The following is a 25325-nucleotide window of genomic DNA, read 5'->3' as shown; positions in this document are numbered from 1 at the left end:
CAACAGTCATGATAAGCAAGCCTTTATTGTTCTATGTTGCTGGCCATGTTGTTTTGTGTCTGTATTTCTGTGTTATCTAACAACAGGGTCAACTGATGGAAACAGACTGTATTTATTTCACTCTAACTAGATGTTCATTTATATGCATCTATTTAAGGTGCACTATGTAACTTTTCTGTTATCCAAATCTATTAATGACACATCTTTTTATGGCTCAGAAGTAAGTTGAAAAACAATAATTCTAACAGTGAGCAGGGTCCCCTCTCCACAGATCTGATCCGTAAACATTGAGATATGTTTAATGTCATAAGGAATAGTATTCTCATGGAAACAAGCACGTGGCAAACCCTCTATCAGAAAAGTTACTTAATGCACCTAAATACATAATCATAATCAGTAACAGATAAGCATAAAATGTGACACAACTGCCATCAAACATAACCACATAACGCATCAGCACACACTATGTTGGTAAGTGTTTTGCCCAAGGACATGACAAGAATGCATCCTTGAGCACAACTGTACAACCTTGATATCTGTGGTCTTTATCAAAAAGCTAAACATGGAGCTTTTGCCCGACATCAAATACGATACCAGATATACCCATCTACATCTAGTAAACACTTTGAAGAAAATTCCCATTGCTAACTTGCTCCAAAAAAAACCTCTTAAATATTTCAGTGTGGGTATTTAAGCATCCAAGCCTGCTATTTCTGCGTATCCCTCACTGCCCACAATGATCTGTCCTTGGCCTCAAAATGCAAAACATAAACAAGAGCCTTTATACAAACTTCGCAGTGGTGAAAGCACACAAGGACACCCTGCATATGTTGACATTGTCCTGTGTCCATGTGGAGGATAGCAGGAGGGGAACGCCAGGGGAAGTTTCTATTTGGGGAAAAAAGGGAAAAACAAACAATTTGGATTTTTACAGTGGAGGGCGGAGATTTATTTTTGTTTTATAGTTTTGAATGAAGCCACAATTGTGCTAGTGGAGTCTTCTATGGTGGTGGTCAACATTTGGGTGGGCCTGCTAAAACAAGGCAAATTTGATCACTGTTATATGATATTTACAAACTAGTAGTAACCCCAGTACAGGAAATGTATATGCAATTATTTAAGTAAGTAGATCCTTGGCTGCAGAACAGTATATTGGTGAGATTTAATGGCTTCACGTATTCAGGCTAGTAAAATGTAATTTGGTCTTAGGGTTGACAAGTTCAGACTAGTATTTTAGACATTTGCATGGGTGCTTTTTATACCCTAAAGTCACCTCTTCCTGAACTCTGAAAAATGTTCAGAATCTGTACCAACATGTCTTTTCTTTATATTAAATGTAGCCCAGACAAATTCAACCATTATGTGAATCAAAACAAAAAATATCATGGCCGATTTTTACAGTTGTTTATTGGATATAGTGAATGACTACGGCTGTTTTACAGCTTGACAATTTCAAATGTCCAAACTCACATGAATACACTCAGTGAGGGAATACGTAAGTCATAAACTTATTGAAATAAGCGTGTGCTTTTATCATATTTATGGCGGACCCGTGATGGCAGACCCGTGGTAAATAGAGAGGGAGGGGTAGTGGTGCAGAAAAGTGCGCTCTGGTCATGGGGGGTAAGAGGGGTGATGGGGGTGTTGAGGCCAGCACTGTGACCAGGCTCAGGGTTGTGACAGTGGCCCATATGGAGAGCACTGGTGCGGGGACAGACTGAGGCTCACTGCAGCCTGCATAAAATCTGTTAGACCCAATAGACTACAGTATATGCTCAATAAAACGCCTGATAAATGTTACTGGATCACTGGATGTAAAAATGTATTATAATATGAATTTGAAGGTACATTTTATGGTTAGTATTGCCTTCCAATAACATTTAAACTTGGGCGGCTCATTTACAAACTGCCCCAACTCATTCTTCTCCTAAACCTCCACATTTCCATCACTTACATAAGTGAATTCTATAGGGCAATGTCTTTCTTCAAGGTCTGAACATTTTGTGAAACCACTCTTTCCAACGTGCCCCTCTCCAGAAATGCTGATGATGCATTTTTCCCCTTCTCTCCCCATTCCTCCACTATATTTCAGCTCCTCTGCTAAATGAATCAAAACTCAAGACCATTCATGGCAGAAATCACTCTCCAAAGTTGGCAAAAAAGTGCCTAAGTGATTTGACACGTGCACATACATAAGTTTTGCAGCTGCCGTGATGCAAGATATTATGGCCCTACTTAATGACTGAGGGCATTCATTCCATTGGGTTTGGGCAATGCCGACTTGAGGCCAGACATTTTACAAGCCACAACTATGCACTATACTCTAATAGAAAGTGCTACCAGCTGCCCCTATCGACGCTATGGCCCTGGAGGCATGAAAATCTGTCACTTTCCTTTAGGTAATGATTTGGGAATTACTATACATGCAAACTTGTGTTATAGTGTCAGGAGGAACTAAATGACATATTACATTGGTCCTGGTTCTGTGGTACAACTACTTTGAGATGACTGAGTATATATTATATGTCTGAATTATATTGATACTGGTTGGATTACAGATTCAAGTTGAAGTTTACCTTATAGTCATGGTTCCTGTTAATTTAACTTCTTGCTAGTTAACAATTTTAGTTTTAGATTTGCTTGGTTAAGAAAAGGCAAAACAATAACAGACTATGCCAGAACTGATAATAGACTAAAAAGACAGTGAGATCTAAACTAGGATTTATGAAGTAGTAAACTGTGTCTGGGACTGAACCTGGACTAAAATAAGATTTAACCAGGATTAAACTGCAATGAAACCAGAAATAAACTGGGTCTAAAATAGGACTAATCAAGGACTGAACCAGGACTAAATCAGGGCTTAGCTTTAACCGGGACTAAATCAGGGTTTAAACAAAACAGGATTAAACCAGAACTAAAACAGATATAAACTTGGGCTAAAGCAGGACTAATCAAGGACTGAACCAGGACTAAACCCGGTCTTAGCTTCAACCACCTAAACCAGAACTGGAACAAAACCCAGAATAAACTAGAACTAAACCAGGACTAAACCAGCAGATGTCTTGAACTATTGCCCATTCGGTAGTTATTCCCAGCTGGCCTAGCCTCGCTGCAGTCTTGTGCGCAGCTGGAGGACTTTTAGCTGTAACTTTAGTTGAAACCAGAGCTCTCGTGTCTCATAGCCTCTGCCCAAGTACCCTCACGTCCCATAGGACACAGTTACCCCAAACAGTGACCCCTTTGCCCTCTGTCTGTCAAGAGCATCAACACCAAGAGAGACGAGCGTCGCCACAGCAACACTGAGCTCCACTTCTGCCCTGAGAGGTGAAGGAGCTACTCAAGGTCAAATATAACCATGTCCATAGAGGACAGCAAAAAGGGCAATAACAATTTGACTTTTTGTAAGTATACACTGTGTTTCCAGTTTGAGAAAAGTTGTTTACTCTCATGGTATTTATTGCTATATTTTTTAATTATATTATCAATGTCAATGTCCACATGTCTTGTACCAGATCCAAGCGAGCATTCTTCATGAAAACCTTTCTGCCAAATCAACATTATAAAAATTATAAAACTTTAATGACTATTTGAGAAAAAAGAAGACATATTATGTAAAACAGACTTTTAATAGCTTTCAACCATGTTCTAATGCTTTCCACTCATCATGAACTTACTCAGAGTTGTATTTTGCTTGATTCATGCATGTATAAGGAATCTTTATTGTCCAGCATTCAAGTCAACTTTGCTCTAAAAATGTCCATTTTCACCTACCCCCTATGCAGCCCTAGTACATGTAGGGTTCAACAGCATCGCATGGGCAATTTTGCAAATTAAAAATATATTTCTGCTTGCTACCATAAATGGACAGAGCTACAGCATTAATTTGGCTCCTTTAAAATTGTTTGCATTATAATATATTGTTGTACTGTCTGATCAACTTGATGAGTTCCACTTGTAAAGTGTAACAGACCTACAAACTGTATGTAGTTATATGTACGTGCAAATTACTCTGAGAATGCTGCAAGTAAATTGTCCTCTGGGACCTGTAAAGTATTCTGAATCCGAGTCTAAAAACCTGCTTTATACCTTATCCATCTCGCTCACTGAAAAACAACCATATATAGCAAAGATTACATTTAAAAGCAAAAGTCATGAAATAGCCTTAACTTGTGCAAATACAGAAGCAAATGTTAGCCTATTTGCAATTCACACTTTATGTTAACCTTAAAACCTTGTGGATTTGTGGAAGAAACAGGTCTTATGTGACAGTGCATAGTGGCCTCTCGCACTCACTGGCCTCATTCATGCCCTAATGCTCTCCAGCACCTCAGGAAGGATATAGTGTGGCTGCAAGGGACTCCAAGGTATATATGTCTAAAGAACTGTACTTAGAAGCTGAACTGTACTTTAGAAGGGAATACAGTAGGAGTCTGTCACTGTTGGTTATGTAACAACTTGAGCTCAATTTTGACCTACCATCATTCACAAATTATAAGAAAAATTAAAAACACTGGTAATAACAGTATGGTCTTCAATTAAAGTTTCACTTTAAAAAAATCTAAAGTTTACTCATATGACACTCAATGAACAGAGGCTTCGACAGGCACTGACAAGCAACCATGCTCACAAGAGAAAATTTATCAATTTGATATTTTTTTCTAACAAATAAATGTAAAGAGATAATTAAACTAGTTTTACTTTTGACAACATTTTTGTAATTTTGTGAACACCTAACAAAAACAAACTTTGAGGTGGGTCTGCAAGATTAATTGCAATCATATCCTAATATCAATAGGAATGGTCACAATTAAAATCAAAGGTTGCAATTAATTAGTAAATAAAATATAACAAAAACTCCATTATGTTAAGAACCTGCTCTGACATAACTTGCCTGCTAATGCTCCTTTAACTCCAGGTCTATGCGGAATCTAATGTCCTTTGAAATAATAAGATGCAAATGACCTTATTCAGTCCTGCCCACTTCTGCTTCTAAATGCTACTGAACTATACTTTCGTTACGGTGGTACTTGTGATTAAGAGGGGAAATCACATTCTTTTCAACGGGGAATTTAAGCTTTGCTGCTAAAATATGATATAAAGTAGGTTGATTTCTATAAAATGTTCATATGCATCAAGAAGAACACTGCACGCCCATGGCAACTTCCGGAAGAGATGAATACAAAAAGAAACCAAAAATTGTAGACCCTCTAACGCCCCTACTGGACTCTTAAATGTAAAGGCACTTTTTACTCACTGTGAATGTCTTGGCACGGCTCGGCACGGACAGGACAAAGTACATGACGGCCAGGTTGAGGTAGGCTGATCTGTAGGACCTGATGTTCTGATGTCCCTGCACCAGTTTGTACAGCTCCACACACATGAGGCCTGACACAGCTGCTGTTGTTGTGGCGATGGCCGGGATGATCCTGCCTGCAATACGCTTACTCTGAAGAAAGAGAGGGGGAAAATGAAGTTAGTTACACTTTTTGTGCAAACATGCATTTACAGACACATATAAACCTTAGAGAAATTAAGTTGTCAATTGTGTTAGTTTAACTGAGTAATTATGGAATTATTTAAGTTATTCATAGATGTTATTCTATCTGTAGACATTTGAACAGTTCCGTTTTTCTATGTTTTGCCATACACTGACTGTGAATTAATCTAATTGTGTACATTGTTTATTTTTGTTTCTTACGCATTTGTTTCTTATCCTTGTATAACAGAGACATTAGTTTTAAAAATGCTCTTGTGAAAGGACGTTGGAGTTTTCACTGAGCACTGGTATTGTTACTTTTGTTTGAGGGGATTTAAAACATTTAAAAACCAATCAATAAAATCAATAACTACCAAGCAACAAATTCACCAGACTCTTACCTCCTTCAAGAAGAGAGGTTATGATGACAGATTTTTCAGTGAGAATAAAGATGTAAAAATGTACAGATTAATTTAATACAGTGTGTGCAGATGCTGAGATGGTAATGTCTTTGAAAAGCAATAATTTTATAGCCTAAATAATTTGAGCACAGCAATTAAATGGTTGTCCTTTTTAGGCTGCATCCAAATCCAATAAATCAACATGTCAAATCAATACACAGACCATTGCATAATGTAAAGAATGTAAAGAAGATAATTGGGGCAGGTGACTCTGGCAGAGGAAAGAAAAGCTTTTATAATATGGTTAAAAAGCACAAATTTCCACTTTTGTTTTCTATATAAAATGTCCATAGGCCTTGTTATCATAAGCAACATCAAACATGGCAGCTATGAGCTCTGATTCTGCCCTGTAAAGTGAAGGAGCTACTCAAGAAGGAATATAACCAAGTCCATAGAGGGCAGCACAAAGGGCAAAAAGAATTAGACTTTTCGTAAGTATACACCATGTTTCCAATTTGAGAAAAGTTGTGTATTCTCTTGCTATTTACTGCTATATTTGTTATTTATAACAAATATTTATATTTTACATGCAACATGTTTTTGTAACAGATCCCAGTGAGCATTCTTTATAAAAACCTTTCTGCCAAATCAACATTGTATTAAAAATAACGACTATATGAGAAAAAAGACATGTTACGTAAAACACATTTTAATAGCTTTAAACAATGTTCTAATTCTTTTCACTCATCATTAACCCAAACATTGTATTTTGCTTGATACATGCATGTATGAGAAATGTTTATTGTACAGCATTCGAGGCACCTTTGCTCTGAACATTTCAGTTTTCACCCCTATGGAAATCTCCACATTTGTTTTCTATATAAAAATGTCCATAGTAAATGATAAATGGTCAGATTTTTATATAGCGCTTTTCCACCTTCAAGGCACTCAAAGCACTTTACAACAAGAAACCACTCCACCATTCATACACTAGTGTATGCAGACACTAGGGGCGAGGTGGGTCAAGTGTCTTGCCCAAGGACACAACAACAGTATTCATTTGTGGGAGCTAGAATCACACCGCCAACCTGTGGGTCTGTGGATCTGACCACTCAGTCAATGATGTTTTATGTTGAGAGCAGTATGCGAACTGCCAACCTTTGGATCAGGTTGTTGTCTTAATTGCAGTAAATCCCAAACAAGAATACCTCATTTTAAAGATATCTGAAAAGTTCTTCAGCTTTTACCATGAATCCATAATCAATATGTGTCATCAGAGTGCATTAGGCGCACTTCTCTTATTGTCCCACTGTAAACCCTCTTTTGTGCCCTCCCACCCTGACCCCCGTCCACCAATCTAACCCCCCCTACCCCCCCTGCCTCTCTCTCTGCGGTCAGTCTGTGGCTGCAGAGGCGGTGGGCTCAGGTGTCACCTCCCAGGCGACAGGTAAAGTGCTGTGATTAGTTCAGCTCCAGTAACAATGGGCGAGCGTCTGTTATTGTGGCTTTGGGGCAGGTGAGCGAGGCAGAAGGAGGGGGGGTACCACGGAGCAGTTTTAACATCTACAACACTCAAAATCTGCCCTTTGATCTGAAACCTGCTGCTGAAATGGAAAACAAGCCGGTGAAATGACTGACCTCGTGACGGTCCACTGCAGGGATGTCGTAGTTTTCGGCTCGCAGGTTGGAGGCAGCTGTGATGTAGTCTATGTGGAAGTTACTGTCATCATCCTGGAAAATGAAGGCAAATTAACACATAACAGATAATTAGAGCTGGATGTCTATCATTTGTCTACCATTTGTCCATAATCTATATAAACGCAGTCGACCATATATTAAATTGGAATGAATTACGCTTTTATAATTCTGTTAATTTGACTAATTTTCACTATTTAACTAATTAATGATTGCATACTGTTTCTTTTCTTTTTCTGTGAGGCATATTTATAGAGATGTTCTATTTCTCCGCCCCATTTCAAAAAGCAATACCATATTATACAAGAGGCAATATAAATTTGAATTACAATGCTATTTGCAATGTCGCATAGACTTTCTTAACAACAATATTGTAACCAAGTTCATTTAACACAAACCTGGATTTAATCTTATTTTATTGCATTTCCAGCACATTAAAATAAAATACCAAAAAAATAAACATTGAGGATTTCTGATCATTCTGCTGTTGCGCTTTGAAATGAAACAGAAAGTGTCCTGACATCTGCCTAACATCTGACATCATACACTGCTGGGCACATCAGAGGGTTTGTGATTGATGTGTCTATGGTGATCTCATGAATGCCACAACCACACAAAGCCTGTGTAGGTGACAGTCGCTGAGGGGGAGAGGAGGAGGAGAGGGCCTGGAGGGGCAGTGAAGAAGCTCTGAGCCTAAACCTGATCCACCTAAAACGCACCTACACACATTCCTCTGCCCACCGCACGGACACCACGTTTGGGATAAATAATGGACTGGAGTAGCCTCAAGATGTCACCTGATCTGGAGATGGGTTACCTCACACAAATGGTCTACCCAGAACCTCATCTAGACTGGATCAAAGTGGTTTACCATCAGGGTCTTTCCATAGTTATTTAGGGAGGTCCCATTGTAAAAGCCTGCAGACCAGTTATATTGTTTGTCCAGTTACACGCATTGTTAAGTTCTAAATAAAGAAATCTTTAATTATGTTTTAATCACATTGCCAAATAGATTACCATTTGTCTATCATAGCATTAGCTTTAAGAAATAAACTTGCTGAATTACACAGATGATAAAAATACATGCTTTTGGGTATAGAGGAAATTGAAATGGCTTGACATTGCTTTTAAAATTTAAAACTGTATTAAGGTTAGTGTTAGGCTTTTGTGTCCTAAATAAAAATAATAACTGAATAATCTTGACATTCCTTGTACCAGAGTAAAAGTACAAGAACATTACTTGAAAAACTGCTGGTAATAAAATTTATTTTGCATTTATTCAATATGTATTGCTATTTATTGCTGAACTAGCGCTAAAATGATTTGTTCTAGTATATTTGTTTACTCAGATTCGCTGAATCTGTAGTAGAAGTCTAAAAGGCTTTTGTACTTGCACTTGACCCATCATTCAGTGCCACTGCTTAACCCAGTATGCCCTGTGAATGCATCACGTCTGGTTATATTTTCAGGAGACCCTCTGAAACACAGGCAGCCTTTATGCCTTGTCTTGTAGAAGTCACAGCTTTGGGTCAGTGATGACCAGAACCAATAGAGAGGAAGCCCCTCACAGGATGCCCCAACAGAAGAGCACCGGACTCCTGCTAAGGCCCGGCCGCCGCTCTGTCTGAGGGAATACACAAGAGACAGGGAGAGACACAGAAAGCACACTCACCTTCTCAAACTCCACAGGAAACATCTCTATCGTCAAGCTTTTCAAGGACAAAGAGGAAAGCTTCTGCTCCAGCTCCTTCAGTTTCTCTTGGTCTGCAACAACACCCAGGCATGTTAATGGAAAATATTTGTTAAAGCATAAAGTTAAGGGGAAAAAAAAAACATTAACTACTGTACATAAACAACTAACTAGTATAAGGTAGAGAGAATAATACATTACTATTATTTGCATTGGATGTGTTTTTGCATATACTCTTTTGGTCCTTCATAAAACATTGACATTGTTAACATGTTAAAGTACTGCATGAAATAGGAACACTTCAGGTGGATGTTAAAGATCCCATGGAAATGCATAACTATGATACTATACTAACATTACAGCTAAAGCAATAAGATGTCCATGGAGACAAGCAGGTGACAAACCCATCCACTATCCAAATATTTTACTAACAAGCAACTCTGTGATCTACCACCCACCGACTTCGTCTCCCCCTCTCTCCTCCATCTCTTCATCGGTCACTGGGATCTTCAGACTTTGAGGAGTGAACTCAGGGACAGGGACTCTCTCCAGGATTTCTTTGATCAAAGCTCGGTCTCTGGTGCCACTGATGCCGAAGGTTTGTCCATAAAGGTTAGCAGCAGCCACTATAAAATCCATATGTGTCACCTAAAACAATATTAGTAACATAAGAGCTGTCATTAAGAAAAATCTTAATCAAATCAAAATCTGAATTTTAGTGGTCACAATTAGCAAATCACAAATAGTGTATTTTAGTGTAAGTAACATGCATCTAGTTTTTGTCTTATGTAGGTATAACATCTTTAAACCCTGTAAATAGACCTATACAAAAATTTGCAAATAAAAAAAAAATGCATAGGTTTCTTGTGATAGGTAATTTCAGTCTTTTCTTTAATGCTCCGTGTTTAAAATGTGTACGTTGAACTGAATCTTAGTAATAAAACTTTGATCACAATGCTACCAGAAATTGTAATTAGATTTTTACTTCTTTCAGTCGTAGTTCATGCCATGGAAGAAAAACATCATACACCATTTAAATATAAAAAATTATTCACACATTATCTTATGTGAGAATTTTCTTCCAAATAAAAACTACATACATTTATTTAGCTGTTGCCTTAGTTAATGTCATTACTGTGTGTGATATGAACTGTTCCCATGGAAAGTGTATGTTCAGATAGGCATCAGTCCCACAGTGTAAATAGCCCAGTCACATTAATGATAACAATCTGGTACATGAGTCGCAATCACACAAGATAAGTGAGGAATGATGACATTTGACTGAACTGTTTTTATACAAGATCATTCACATGAATCTCTGAAGATAAAACTACATTTGGACCCTACTCACATTGCTGGGGTCAAAGGTGAGTGGATGAGGGCATCTCTTGGTTCCAGACCAGAAAGGAAGTCCATGAGTGGTCAGCTAAGCAAAGACATGACAAAATCTGTTAATATATACATAGTTAAGTTGTAAACAATGAAATACAGGTACACATAAGAATAATTACACAACTTAAGTTATGGTTTATTTATTTTTTTTTTTTATGTATGCAAGATATTATGGCATGAAGGCCTTTTTTTGCAAGAAATTTGAGTGAAATAGGGAGAGTGAGACATGGCAGTTGCAAAGCCTCACAATATCACCGGTGATCACTTGCACATGTTATGTTAAAAGTGGTTTCTTTTGGATTATTCTTATTATATAATCTGTGCTTGCTTTACCTGTGTTGTCTCACCTACTTTAGGAGATAATGTAGGTGACTAGATAATGATATTCTGTGCATGTTACATTAAAGCTAATTTACCAAAGACCATAATTACCACCATAGAAGAACTATCATGTGTAGTAAAAAGTAAGAGATTTTACAGTTTGCTTTTTGTTGATCCACTAAAATGCATTTAAACACTGATCTAATTTATTGAGCCCTAATTATTTCTTAGATAGCAAATCCAATAGTAAAAAGAGAAAGCTAATCTTTATTGATTTTAATCATGTCTAATCCTGTTAACAGACCATAATCAGATAGTGGTTCCTTGGTGACTACAGGAGACACAGACTGCTATCAGCTGTGGAGTCTCTATAACGTCCAGGTCTGATAGAGGAACAAAGGGCCCTGGGGCTTTGAAGTGGCCAAATTGAGCATATGCTGCAGAGGAGAAAGTCTGCAGTGGTGTGGCTCTTTTCACTGTAGGGGATCTGACAGCAGCAGCCAAATGGTGAGATCAGCTGAGGCAAACTGTGTCTGCGTCTTCTAAATACAGTGTTATTGCTTTGTTTGAGAAGTTATTTTTGAGTGTGGGTTTCTCTATTATGTCTACTGGTCTTCTTTCACACTCATAAAGATGCATAGAATCAGAGAGTCACAAATAAATGTCAAAAGTCCATATAGACTATCCATTTAACTTTAACATACACATTATTATACAAATCATTAGAATCACTACATTTATGTTGTCAGTGTTTTTTTGTTTTTTTTTTCCTCACAAACTGTCACTTGACTTGATCAGACTTTATACAGCACTTTAAGAGGCTATAGTGGTGCAGAGTTGGGCAAGAACAATTTCAGAGGATACAGAAGTCATTTGAGGCTTAATTTGAACATAATGATGTGTGGATGTTTTCTATTTACAAACAAGATAAAATATTATAAATGTTATCACAGTGACAGTAGAGTACTTGCATTTAGCAAATTGGAAGTATCATATTTTTCACCACAGACAAGAAAATATCATGTTTTATGCTGCAAAAATCCTGCCACCCCTGTAGTCTAGATCTGTACAAACATGATCTAAAATGGGATTCTTGTATTAGTTTTTCAGTTCAGTTTTAGTATTTTTGTCTGGTTTTCTGGAGGATTTTAAAATGTGACCTTTAAATTGATTCCTATTATTAAAAAAACATGTGACCCAATATTCTCCTCTCGAAACTGGAACGACATAGGGCACGCACACACACTTACAAAGAGCACACTGACCTATGCCCTGAATTACAAAGAACAGGGTGTAATTTTACAATAACAAGTTTCCATTTATAACCAAATGTCATGTTCCTTCTTCCATAAGACCTACTGCAAATGCCAGTATTGCTCTGATGTCAGTTCTGAGCCTTATCACCAACCCAGCGCTTCACTTCCACCCAGAAGTTTTTGCGTAATGGACCTGATCTAGTTCCGTTGAGACCGTTACTGACCTCTCCCATGAAAGTTCCTCTAAAGTCTGTGGTTGACTTTATTATTGAGTTTTATTGTTTTGAAACTTAACTGTGAGAGAGAAGAGAGAACAGCACCAAAAAGAGAACTAAACCACAACCAGCAGCCAATGTGCATTTTGACATGTTAGGGCGAAACTAAAACAAGACGAATAACAACAATTCCTCCAGTTTTGTTTCCTCAAACTATTATTATTTATTTTGTCTCTGTGTGGTTATAGTGAATTGATATTAGGACAGTGTAATTAATAACATTTGCAGAATCCAAAGTGTGAAATTATAAACTTAATAATTTGCCATAGTGCCAAGTCATACAGCCAAGTTCCATTAAAATCTGTGTGCTAATACTATTATAAACTAAACATGGGGTATAAGTGTTTCAGTTTTAAGCAGCTAAAATCTGGAATCGTCTTTCTGAACATGTGAGACAGGACTCTACTTTGACCATGTTTAAATCCAGGCTCAGTTTTGTTTAGCTGTGCAGCTGCTAAACAGATTTTTACTCTGCACTCTTCTCTTTTAATGTTTTATGATTATTTATGCTTTGATTTGTTTGTATTGTGAAGTGAATGTCTTTCAAAGCAGTTTGGATTACTTTGTGTACGAATTGTGCTATACAAATAAACTTGATTTGCCTTGCCTTGCCTAAACACCACATGTCAATAAACAAATATATTGCTCAAAAACCAATCATGTAATCATTTCCGTGAAGGTTAGAAGCAGAGAGTTTAGTTATTATCTGGTAAACATGTTTTTTCCCATTGCACTACCTTGATTCATGATTCATTTTACTGGCCCGCCTGATCTAGATTTATCAGAATGACAGTCCTGCAGAATCACATATGTTGCACTCGCAGAATCCCACCCCAGTGCAGAATGTTAAGACTGAGGAATTGAGGAATTTGAAAGTGGGACCGGGGTCACTGAGGGTCTGTTTGCACTGACATCGATCTATGCACCCCTCACCCCCCTCTTTCTCCCTTCTTCCCTCTCTCTCTCTCCCCCACCTCCTCCCCTGTGTCCACTATATCCCATCTTTCCCCCAGGTGTGACAGGACCATGTGACATCACTCTGTCTGCATGCTTCGGACGATTACAAACCCGCAGAGATTTTTATCTGTGTGCAGCTTTCAAAGGTTCGAGTTACTGATACGTGGCACATGACCCAAAGTACTACAGTCCCTCCTGGTGTCAGTTCACTCAACAGCTGACTTATCTTTCCTGGTAGATGGATCAAAATTGTATTACCTGCTGACTTCTAGATTTTAATTTTACCTAAATATGCAGGTATGTTTTTATTAAGGAAATAACATTATAACAATCAGAAAATAGCATAACATGGGTCCTTTAAACCATGGAAAAAGTGTTAGATTTCACTTTCTTTGCTTTTATTGCCTCTTCAATAATAATAGAAAATGGTGGTGGTAAGCTTCTTCTGTCGTCACAACTGTCCTGGAGTAGACTGACAGAAGTCTGAAACATTGACCCCTCCACCCACCACCAACCATTCTCTCAAACACTAAATTCAAACAAAAAACTGCTTATTAAAAATTGTACAAACTTCACTTTTATGTGATAATATATTCAGAAGCATCTATAAGGGGAACAATACACTACTACTTAATACACTACTTCTAACTACTATGTCTAAGCACTCTAAAGCATTTAGTTATAAATAAAAATGAAAATGCATATTATGTTGTTTTCTGTGGTACCTCATCAGGGGGGAAGCAGTGCAGGAGTTGGCGTATGTCATTGTTAAACAGAGTCTCCCACTGGAGTCTGGCCCAGTGCACACAGCCCTCCCAGTTTAAAGGACGTCTGCCTCCAGAGGACAGCTCCTCCAGGCCGCCCCACACCTCTGTGAACACTTGCAGAGCCTCCACTTCCCCACGGCCGAGAGTACGAGTTATAAAGTCCTCATCTCTGAAAGAAAATGATATATTAGAGATTAGTAGGGCTCAGGTCTTTTTTAGTATAGTCAAAGGAGTCTTAGTCAACCCAGTTTTTTTAATGTTCGACTCTTTATTTTATTAAGATTATAAGGATTTATATTGACACAGAAAGGAAACAGATGGAGAGAGTCAGCTGGAATTTTGGTGTTACTGGATAGTTTAACCTGCCTTTTAATTATTTTTAGTCAATTAAATCAATGTAACGAGAATCCCTTTAGTTGACTACCTCCCTAAACATGTAATTTTTCTGACGAAGGGTCCAACCAACTGCTTCATCGAGACAAGCCAGTCATAGCAAAGCAATACTACACCTATATGCAAGTGGCAGCTCTTCCATCAGAAATGTAACATAGTGTACCTTTAACTAATATATTTATAAAACATACAAAAGATGTATCATAATTTCACATGAATTTATTGTTTTTATTCATTATTTACAAGTGGAGCATCTTTTAAAAGCAAAGAGGCTAAGGCTTAAATATCAATATTTTCAGAACAGAGGTGTAGAATAACAGTCAGTTGTTGAGTCAGGGGGGATTCCTTTAACTCTAGAACATGTAGTCATGATTAATAAGCGGCTGGTTTTGAAATACTGTAGTGTTGTGGTCAATGCAATGCAATCCCATCAGCGCAATATTAGACACATATTTGTGCTGTTATTGTATGTGTCAGTATTTCCCTTGTAGTCAATGGAAATCAACCTTCAAAACAGGTGGCAGGTCTAAACAGGAACATTGGGTTGGGTCAAAGTGAGCCATGACAAAAAGTTGTTTCTTTCCACAAATTCAACATGTGTGATTTAATATAATATGTGGTGTAAATAATAAATTCCATGCACTACTCTGGGCTATTGTGATTTGAAAAAAGTCTTTAAGCACTTTACAATAGGAAGGATTACGTTAAAATCTCCCAAAATAAACAAAGATATAGACCACAAGCTGCCTGGATTAACAGGGCTCCAACACGCAACAGCAGACACGGTTTGGTCTGGACACTTATATGACAGCTTTGAAGTTGGCAACTATATGTAGAAGACTTTTATTACAGTCTAAAAATAATAGATACAAAACACTGAAAACACATAACATAATGGTCATTTCTGTATACTAGTTCAGAATACCGTAACTCAAGTCTAGACCCTTTTAAAATTATAAGGAAATGTCCAGTTTTGTCCTAATTTAGGCCATTTTTCTCATATTGATTCTTGTTCAAATGAGTATATAGCTTTGATTCCAGTTTTAGTCTAGGTTGGTATCTGGGAAAAAAATTTTGATACGCTGATCTAAAAGATATCCAAACAGAATCCCACTGAATCCCACTATTATTTTGTTGAGTAGAGTGTCATCATAGTGGGTGGGTTTGTAAATAAAGCCTTTCATATGAGAAGTTAATAAAATTAATAATACTGAGATATAATGCCCACAATTACTGGTAAAGATCATCAAAAGCACTTTAAAGTTGTAATCCAACCTAGCAATTGCCAGTTACTATCAAACCAATGCAGGGTAAACTTTTTATTACTATTCAAATATAAATAGTTTAGAGATTGTATACTCTAACTTCACAAGCTAATTTTAATCTAGTGCATTTTATTTGAAACCAGAAATTTACAGAAAATAAAACATTAAAGATTACGTGAGGAAAGTGCTTTGTTTTTCACTGCTGCTTTATCGCCTGAAGCCACATGTGTTTGGTGCTAATAAAGCCTAATAATGCGATCCCACACTTCATTGAGTGTTTCTAGCCTTCAGGAATGTGAGAGTGAAACTGCATTGTAAAATTATAGAAGACTGTGTGCAGATTGACTACAGACTAAGAATGGACTTGTTTGAATATAGGGACTGTTATTTTGGATAGTTGTTACTAGTTCTTACCTCTGATACATCATCACATTTTCAGGAATCTGCTTAAATAGTCCCTCAAACTGGTCTCTGGCCCACTGAAAAACATATATATGTAAAAATGTGTCCACAGTGGTACGTAGAAACATGCATTAACCATGGATTGTATATGGTGTTAACACATTACATCCTTGACACATGCTAGAAAAGTTATTTTATTTGATATAAAATGGTTTCAGTTTGCATAGTTTCAACTGATGCTATTGTTTATAGAGCTATGCAATAAAGAATTTAGTCTATACATCCCCTACTGGTTTAACTTCTGATAGTATGTATATAATTGTAGGTCTGTCACAATAACACACTTTGAAGTACATCTTATTAAAACAGAAAATACTGAAACTACTACTAAACCAACTTTTAAATAGACAGCATAATTAAAAAGCCAAAGCTGCAACAAATAACTAGCTGAATGATCCATTAATTAGCCATAGAAGTTGTTTACTCAACCCTCTATGGCTCAAATCTTACTGTATTACATAAAAATGGCAAAAATCTCCCCACTATTGTAAAGAAATTGTACAAGATAAAAATAGAGCCACAATATATATTTATTATTCTCGCTTTCATATACTGAATGTTTTTTCCCTTAATCAATAGCTTTAAGTCCATGAGACATTAACCGTCTGTGTCAGTTTGGCTTAACCTTTTGAAAACTGGACCACTCAGTAACACAATACAAAGAACCAAACAGTCTATAAGTGTTCTTAGTGGGGTACCTTGGTCCCCATTGACTCTGAAAGTGCTGACCCATGCCATCCCGCTCCAGTGGAACCCATCCTGTGCCTCTGCATACCATACCTGCAGTGTGTGCTCTATGCGATGAGGGAAGTTTTTGAGAGTGCACAGTGGGATTTCCTTCTTGGAGCTGGCCTTGGCCGGACCATAGGACTCTGTCAGATGAGGTACCACCACCAAAGCGTGGCCTTTACTGCCCAGAGTGCCCCCCTCCAGCATGGGCTTCTTATGCGCCACACAACAGGAATCCAGGTAAGCCCCTTAAAGAGAAAAGTTTTTCATCTTAAATATTTAAAGCAAGATTTGTTCCTAATGGTTTAAAATGGCAAAGCAAATACAACTGAGACTGAGGCTGTCATTAGCTGTTAACAGTGGTTCCCGATATTAAATTCCTTCAAGCCATTTCCCCGCTTGTATCAGTACCAGTTCATAACTGGAGGGCATTTATTTCAGAAAAATACAATAAGTGGAGTGCTCCTCTCCTTGTAACCCTGTTCCAAAGATGATGACCCAACCCTCTAACCATGTAAAAATATATAACTATGAATTAATCAGCAGAAAAGCTTTTAAGATTATATGCTACTAATGTTGAATTTGAGCATGTTGCCAACATATCTGGAAATACAGTTTTGTGAAATTTTACAATCAATTCTTACAGCTTTTACCTTTCAAAACAAAACTATCTTAAAATAAGCAGTTGTGTCCTTACTGGCTTCCACATTGTCCAGAGCAGCAGCTGCCCCATCCAGTCCAGAGAAGAAGTGGTAATCATAAACTTGCTCACTCTCTGGGGCCAAACGGTTTTGGTGAGCTGTGATGTTCAACTGTGGGTTCATGGCTTTCGCTGCCCGGGCTGCAACATCCGATTTGGGATTCTGAAAAGTATACAACAAATATACTTTCATAACATTAAATACACTGACATATTACCATAGTTTAAAATTCTTATTAAATGGTGTAATTATAATTATAATTATAATTCCTATACGGAGCTGAGATTGGATAGCTCCTATAAAGTGCTTCGCAGTTTCAACAATATGCACCTCATGGGGAGGTGAACATTCAACCTCCCCATGAGCCACTTTTGGGCCCTGATCTTAAATTTGGGAAACAGTGTTTTATTGAGTTGAGTTATCAGCATGTTTCAAACTAACTTTGTTCTAATTGCTTGTTATATAAGCCCTTGTTTAAGAGATGTGCTGTCTGATAGACCCACTTTCAAAACATTCCTAAATCATGTTACACAGCAGCAGATCTGTACACAAACGGAATAAGTTGGACCTGACATGAGTGATTAGAGACAACCTCTGACCCCTGCACTTAAAGGGTCAGACAGGAGCCACTCAGTGAATGTGTTCCCTGTATGTTTGTGGTTCTCAAACTGTGGACCTGGGACCATTTTATTTTAGTTCAAGTTCAGATCTTTTAATGAACTGATATAGTTTAAACAAAGTTTATGCTAATTTGGATAAGCTAGTTTCTTCAATATTTAACCCTGTCTTTGTCAAGTTTTGACTTGATTTGGTCAAAATTCTGATTTTCTACTGCTTTGTTCTCAAGTTAAGTTAATTGATCAACTGATCTGTCAAGCCAGTGAAGAAAGCAAGAAAGTGTGTATAATCAAAATCAATTTGTGTATTTGTGAACAGGGAGGATGTCTGTTCTTTTCCCTCAACTGGATTTAACTAAAGTTAGATTTTTCAGTTTGTTCTGCTGTTGTGACACTTTGGCCAATCAGATTCAAATAGTTTCCATGACATTCTGCGTTTTCTGAACGTTTTCTGCAAGAGCCATCCCAGACTGATGATGTGTGGAACTCAATTCAATCTGCTAGTTATTATTTTTTTAATAAGCACTTGTAGTTGAATAAATGGAAAGTAGATAAAGTTGAATTCCATACTGGAAAACAGTTTAGGCAAAGCAATGACATATTCATGGAGACATGTTGATGGCATTACACAGTGCACCTTTAAAAATAATTGCTTAAAAATATGTTTTCTTAATCTCACCCCAATATCTTGAGATCTGAACAGGAACTGTCGATTCAAGTTTGACTTCTCAATGTGGTCCATGTCTGTTACAGTGATGTGGCCCCCTTCTCCAGCTCCCAGGCCAATTAGAGCAAAGTTCTTCAAAAGTTCACATCCAATAGCACCTGCTCCAACCTAAAACGTACAAAAACAAACAGCAACATTTTCATACATTTGGTTATTTATGCAGTGTTAAGCTGAGTACATATGCAGAGAGTGTCAAACAAACACCATCACAGTAAAGATAATAGTTTGAGAGGAAACAGGGAAAGGCTCTGTGATGTGAGAGGTCAGTGAGTCAGGAAATGCCACTTATATTACAGAGGCTTCCTGCATGTGCCATCATCAACACCAGACCACATCAAAGACACACAGTGGCTCCAAAGCTATTTACTATGGAATATCTTTGGGTTTATATGTCAAAGTAGATTTTTATTGCTATTTAAACAAATTACTAAAATTAAAAGGATGATCTGACCTTTGTTAAACCAGGAATGACACTGCACCTAAACAAGCACCAGTGCATGATAAAAAAAATAAAAATCCACATTTGTGACTAAATTTAAGACTAAACCATGACTGAATAAAAAAAAAAACGATATATGGTCAAACAAAAACAACATGGGATACTAAAATTAAAATGTAACTATGTATAAAAACACACAATTCATAATTTCAATGTCAAGCACAAGTAATAGCCCCATTTAAACCTATTACAGTTTGACAACCACAAATATGAAGCAGCTTTGTGTATTTACAAAAGCCAGTAGCGCCCCCTGCTGATCTTACCAGGAAGTACTTCTGCCTTCCCAACTTTTCCTGGAAATCTGAGCCAAACACTGCAATTTGTCCATCATATCTTGTCCCTTTCTGTAAAATTAAAATGATTCATTATTCTATCAAAATAATTACTCGAAATTACTGTGTTTTAAAGTTGTTAACTTACTAGTGAAAACAAGCTGTCTTCCACTTCTTTGTCATCTTCAGGGAGACACTCCAGTGCATCATAGTAGAACCACTGTTTTAGAGGCATAAACTTGCCACTGCAAGCCTAAAAAGGACCATATTTTTTTTTTTTAAGTGGTGAAATATTTAAGCACCATGCTGAAGAAATGGTCTAATGGTTCATAAGGAGATTTTTGTGTAAACTGCTAATAAAGCCTCAAACATCTGTATATTATATGATATTACAAATGCTCTGTAAACTGTCTTGTGTTTACATCTCTAAGATATAATGACATAACCATAATATCCAAATTAGAAACCAAAAAAATTATATGAAGGCATGACTCTTTGATACCTTTATGACTTCCTGAGCAGCCAGCCCTCCGATGAAAGCATTGAGAGGAGCCAAATCGCCCTGAGCTGTGAACGAAAACTTCTTCACTGCGACTTCATCCAGTTTTTCCAGTTTCACATCTTTGTTCAATTCTCTCACAGTGTCAAGAATCATGTCTGCATCTGACTGTACATAGCAATCATAATATAGCTTATCAAACTACTACAACATGGTAACAGCCACCATTATACCAAGCCATAATATCAAGCCATAATAAAGTCGTAATAAATATGAAATAACATTAATAGACTATTAATGATAATGATAGTAATAATTACGGTTATATAATGATAAATAGTTAATATATACTAAAAGAGCTATTGCCATTGGTTGCATTAAGTCCAGTATGAAATACTAGAATATCAACACTAAAACATAACAGTGTACTACCACAAAGTTACTAATTATTTATTTCTTCTTTTGTGCCAGATGCCCTTCATGGCAGAACCACATAATTCCCCTAAAACACCACCAACAGCACATTACAGTTTTAGTTTTTATTCAGGCAATTGTAGGGGGATTTTTCTTTAAATCAGATGCTCTACCAGACAGAATATTTTCAATAAATTGGTAAATACCGGTAATAATTGATAGTAGGTAAGACACCAGACAAATAAAATTAGATTTAAAACTACTGACCTGACAATGGGGGCGTGGCAGTCTTTCTTCTTTTCTCACAAAGCTGTGCAGGGCCTGGAAGGCCAGATGCAGCGTCTTATGCCTGTCTATTTTCCCAAAGTCATTTGTTATCAGTAGTTCTGGGTCCAGCGTCAGGGTCTGGCTCAGTGATTTCTGAAAGGAATGTAGTTGATGTTGTTTCTTACTTAATGGAAAATTGAGTTCAAATGCCAACACTTACAAAATGAACTGTGCATGGCTGTTTCACTTCAGTCACAATCCCACCACGCTCGTACTTTGAGAAGGAGGAAGTGTCACAAATAGTGAAGGAATAAGAGCCTGAAAAATGAAAACATCAGCTTCCATTGTGAAAAGTATACAACCTTTAAGGTGCACTATGCACTATCTCCATGGAGATGTTATTCCTTTGCTTGAAAATTTCCACACTATGGCATTAAACTTATCTATCTTTCATTTGTTCAATTACATATATTTTTATTGCGCTAAAACACCTTAAAAACATGCATTTTTACAATGAGCACAGTAGCCTCTCTACAAATCTGATCTGTTACTTGGCCTGATGGTGCTACCAGCTTGTCTCCACGGAGATTGATAAAGTTTAGTGCCATAATGAAATGTTCAATCAAAGTGCGCTGAGGTTTCTACTATATTTAAATGTGTAGCACATGTTCTTTGCAGTAAGTGTCCTGTTTCCTCTGTTCAGATTTTTAATAGTGGCCTTACATTGTTTAAAGCTCCAGATGTAATGTTGTAAAAAACTGACCTCTCTCTTTGATTTCCACAGGCCCAAGGCTGTTGAGTTCAGTCATTCCCTGGACTTCAGAGAAAATAACTTTGGAGCCATCTTTAAACCCGTGTCTCTGATCATCACTGCAGATAACCACTCCAGGATTATCCTAAAACAAACCAACAGCTTTGTAAACCTGATTTGTCAGCCTGATTACAACTGTCCTTCCTAATTCTTATCTGCAAAGTTTTTATCAGATGTAGTTATATTTGACCTATGTATAAATGTCAAAGACTACTGGAATAGTCAATAGAGAAGCAATAGAGGAGTGCATAGGGAATACCTGTGAGACTTTTTGGATCAGTACAGATTCAGGCATCTCTCCATCCTGGTCCAACACTTCAAAGGCCTCACCAAAGTCACAAAACAACTGACTGCAAAGACAAACACGGAGTGAGATAAATACATCACAACACAGTCACATAAATATAATTGTGTTTGGAACTTACCCACAGAGCCCTTTGGTGTCTGCAACAATGAACTGAATCCCATTTGAATGGCAGAAGTCTCCAAATCTCTTCTGGTCTTCCAAAGAGGAGTCAGTGAGGACTACCACCTGCAAAAGTAAAGCATATGTAATCTTACCATTTTGTATGCAAAAAAACAGAGCTGGATTTACACTGTGTCATTGTATCTTCAAGCTCTGTCCAGTGAGTCAGACTAAATCTACTAAAAATAATACTTTGTTTTTAAATAACAGAAGTTAGATAAAAATTAAGATTCGGTCACAGATACTATATACTAGTGAATGGACAAGATCTTGTGTGCTAAAAATTCTTCTGATACTGATAATGAAACAAACAACAATGTTATATAAAATGTTTATATAACATTATAATAATAAGAAACACATGATCAAATGACCCCTACTACATACAGCTGAAATAATTTTCAAACCTGAAATTGCATGAGTAGTTCCTGGTCCAGTGGTCCAGTGTGTTCTTTCACTTGGACATGAGGGTTCAATGCCCTCAGGTGCTCCAAGGAACACAGGGCTCTGTTCTGACCAATACTGGATTCATTCAAGAAAAACTGAAAAGACATGGGATATTAGAACAACAGGCTATGGTTTTTAGACACTTTCTAAATGGAAAATGGTGTTATATAGAAACTTAAATGTCTACACTAGGAATGAAAATGAAACTGTTCAAAAGGAAACTAACACAATCAGATATACTGTGTAAATATAGTAGATCTTAAAAAGAAAGCAAATCCTACTTATGTCTCGAATCAACATAAGACCTTGAAATAACATTTAAAGTTCATATTACATTTGACTTTCCTCATACTGTGAATTCTAGCTCTTTTGGCTATATATATATTTTTATTGCCTAATTTAATTTGTCTTACTGTTTTCTAAAAGGTTACTTACTTACTACTACTACTACTTTCACTTTTTATTTTGTAGTAGACTGAGACAATTTTTTAGTGTATGTATGCAACTGTTCTACTGTAAACACATTATAGCTACCCTAGATTAACTGTACTAAAATAAAACATGCTATATATCTATTGCACTTTGACACCACTGACATTAGGACTATGCTGTATAAGCCACTGATCCTTATATTTACATGTATACTTTTCTTGTTAGCCCTACCTGAGAGGAGAGGTCAGTCCACTGGGTCACTCCTTCATCCTGGATTGTCACAGATTTGACTCTAGACAGAATGACATTTTTGGCAATCTCCACCCCGAGACCTCGCATCCCAGCGATGAGCACACTGGCTGTGCCCATCCGGTGCATGGCATTGTGTCCCAAGACATACCTATAGAAACAAACAGAGAGAAATTTTTAGTCTTAGCAGAGATGGGTAGTTCTAGGTAGGCCTGTCATAATAAGTACCATATCTATCAATACATGATAGATGGAACAATATTTTTTTCAATATTTATCTCCTGGGTACTTTTTCTTTGTGCTAGTGGAAAAATGTTGGTTCTCTGTACTCTCTCTCTCTCTCTCTCTCTCTCCCTCTCTCTCTCTCTCTCTATATATATATATATGTATGTATGGGTTTTGTGACTCAGACTATTTAACTGTTGCATTGTCATTTATTTATTGCAGTTCAAAAATGTATATATATATATATATATATATATATATATATATATATATATATATATGTGTGTGTGTGTGTGTGTGTGTGTGTGTGTGTATTAGTATGTGTATATGTATTAGTACTAGTTAGATTTACTCAAGTACATTCACTCACACTGATATTTCAGTAGAGTAGAGGTTTTGGTTACTACTATTCACAATGTAAGTAAATCTACAATAGACAAAAGTAGACAAAATCTTCAAGTTTAAATATAAAGATCATTTTCAGTTGTCCTTGTTTATTCAGATGTCCTTCCAATTACATTAATGTAAAATTATAAATTCAATGTTAATTCCAAACAGTGGACAATGTATCTTAGTAGTTCACTATCATTTCAGTATTTTCTTGGACCAATATTTTTTACTAGAATACAATGTCTGGCACCTCAGAGTCTTAAGTTGATAAGAAAAAGGCTGTGATAATTATTCGTGTGCGAAAGTAATTAAAACCCGCAATAAATGGGAACTAGAAGCACTTGTAGACAGGTGTCAATTCACGATGGTTCTTGACAGAACAGCCAGGTGTAGCAGTGTTTGCAAAACGAAATAATACAATGTAGGGCAGTACTTACAGTTGTCGAGAGTAGAAACCTTCGTCAATATTTGTCATTTTGTTCTAAAAATGTGTAATGAATTACTATTAGACGCACTTAGTTGACCAAATAACGATAAAAAGAGGAAGACAAGTGATTCAAAGGTGACTTCGCGACATTCGAATTTTTCACTTTCGATTTAGGGGGGAAAAAAAGAATACTTTCGGTTATTGCGCGCAATACAAAATGTGGCCACATGAGGGCAGCATAGGACATATAATTAAAAGGTAGCAAATTATTCGTACACATATATTTAGGCTTATTATTCCAAAAAGCAAACCTAAAATGAAACTAGTTGGGCCTATATTTAAACTTTTAATTAAAACTGAAGAGCAGTAAAAATGTAACTATGATATATTCAACCTAAAACTACATTTAACCTACATAAAATTTGAGTAGTCTAGTTGCATTTGAAAATGTTGCCTTCATTGTAAGTAATGCAGACTTACTGGAAGTAAGTCATTGCAATAAACGTAATTTTTTAGTACTGGTATTAAAAAGCTACTGCAAATTAAATTGGGGTAACAGTTCTTCTTGCTCTCTGCTCTGGACTCGTAAAGCATATTTAGTCCATTCATTTATTAGCTGTAGATCTGCCCCACCCAAAAGTGTGAGTTTTCACAGTTTGACTCAGTGTTGTTGACTTTTCCAAGGAGACTGATAATCTTACACTCCGTAGCAGATGTCATTACTGAAACTAAAGTCCAAGAAGTCAGTCTGTTGTCCCTGGAGGTGGTCAAGAATGATTCATGGCTATAAAAGTAGAGGAAGT

At 36.9% G+C, this 25325-nt stretch overlaps 1 protein-coding gene across 1 annotated transcript in view; it reads right to left on the bottom strand.

The window, feature by feature from the left end:
- uba7 (ubiquitin-like modifier activating enzyme 7) overlaps nt 1–24677 on the bottom strand; it is a 43487-nt gene extending 18810 nt beyond the window's left edge. Inside the window, exons 1-21 of the mRNA XM_020934072.2 lie at nt 24533–24677; nt 23463–23631; nt 22760–22894; nt 22312–22418; nt 22146–22236; nt 21839–21971; nt 21296–21393; nt 21076–21228; nt 20398–20562; nt 20044–20148; nt 19887–19967; nt 19077–19232; nt 17777–17942; nt 17131–17327; nt 16303–16367; nt 14189–14399; nt 10614–10688; nt 9721–9910; nt 9245–9336; nt 7516–7608; nt 5255–5446 (exon numbers count right to left, since the gene is read on the bottom strand). Of these exons, the coding sequence (XP_020789731.2) occupies nt 5255–5446; nt 7516–7608; nt 9245–9336; nt 9721–9910; nt 10614–10688; nt 14189–14399; nt 16303–16367; nt 17131–17327; nt 17777–17942; nt 19077–19232; nt 19887–19967; nt 20044–20148; nt 20398–20562; nt 21076–21228; nt 21296–21393; nt 21839–21971; nt 22146–22236; nt 22312–22418; nt 22760–22894; nt 23463–23631; nt 24533–24570 (2712 nt within the window). The 5' untranslated portion in view covers nt 24571–24677. The remainder of the gene's footprint in view (nt 1–5254; nt 5447–7515; nt 7609–9244; nt 9337–9720; nt 9911–10613; nt 10689–14188; nt 14400–16302; nt 16368–17130; nt 17328–17776; nt 17943–19076; nt 19233–19886; nt 19968–20043; nt 20149–20397; nt 20563–21075; nt 21229–21295; nt 21394–21838; nt 21972–22145; nt 22237–22311; nt 22419–22759; nt 22895–23462; nt 23632–24532) is intronic.
- Nucleotides 24678–25325: the final 648 nt, after the last annotated feature.

Source organism: Boleophthalmus pectinirostris, unplaced genomic scaffold (assembly GCF_026225935.1).
Source record: "Boleophthalmus pectinirostris isolate CB_2022bp ecotype Guang Dong unplaced genomic scaffold, ASM2622593v1 HiC_scaffold_3, whole genome shotgun sequence".
Classification (NCBI taxonomy): domain Eukaryota; kingdom Metazoa; phylum Chordata; class Actinopteri; order Gobiiformes; family Gobiidae; genus Boleophthalmus; species Boleophthalmus pectinirostris.
The sequence above is the reverse complement of the archived record's forward strand: the minus strand, read 5'-3'. Positions and strand labels throughout refer to the sequence as shown.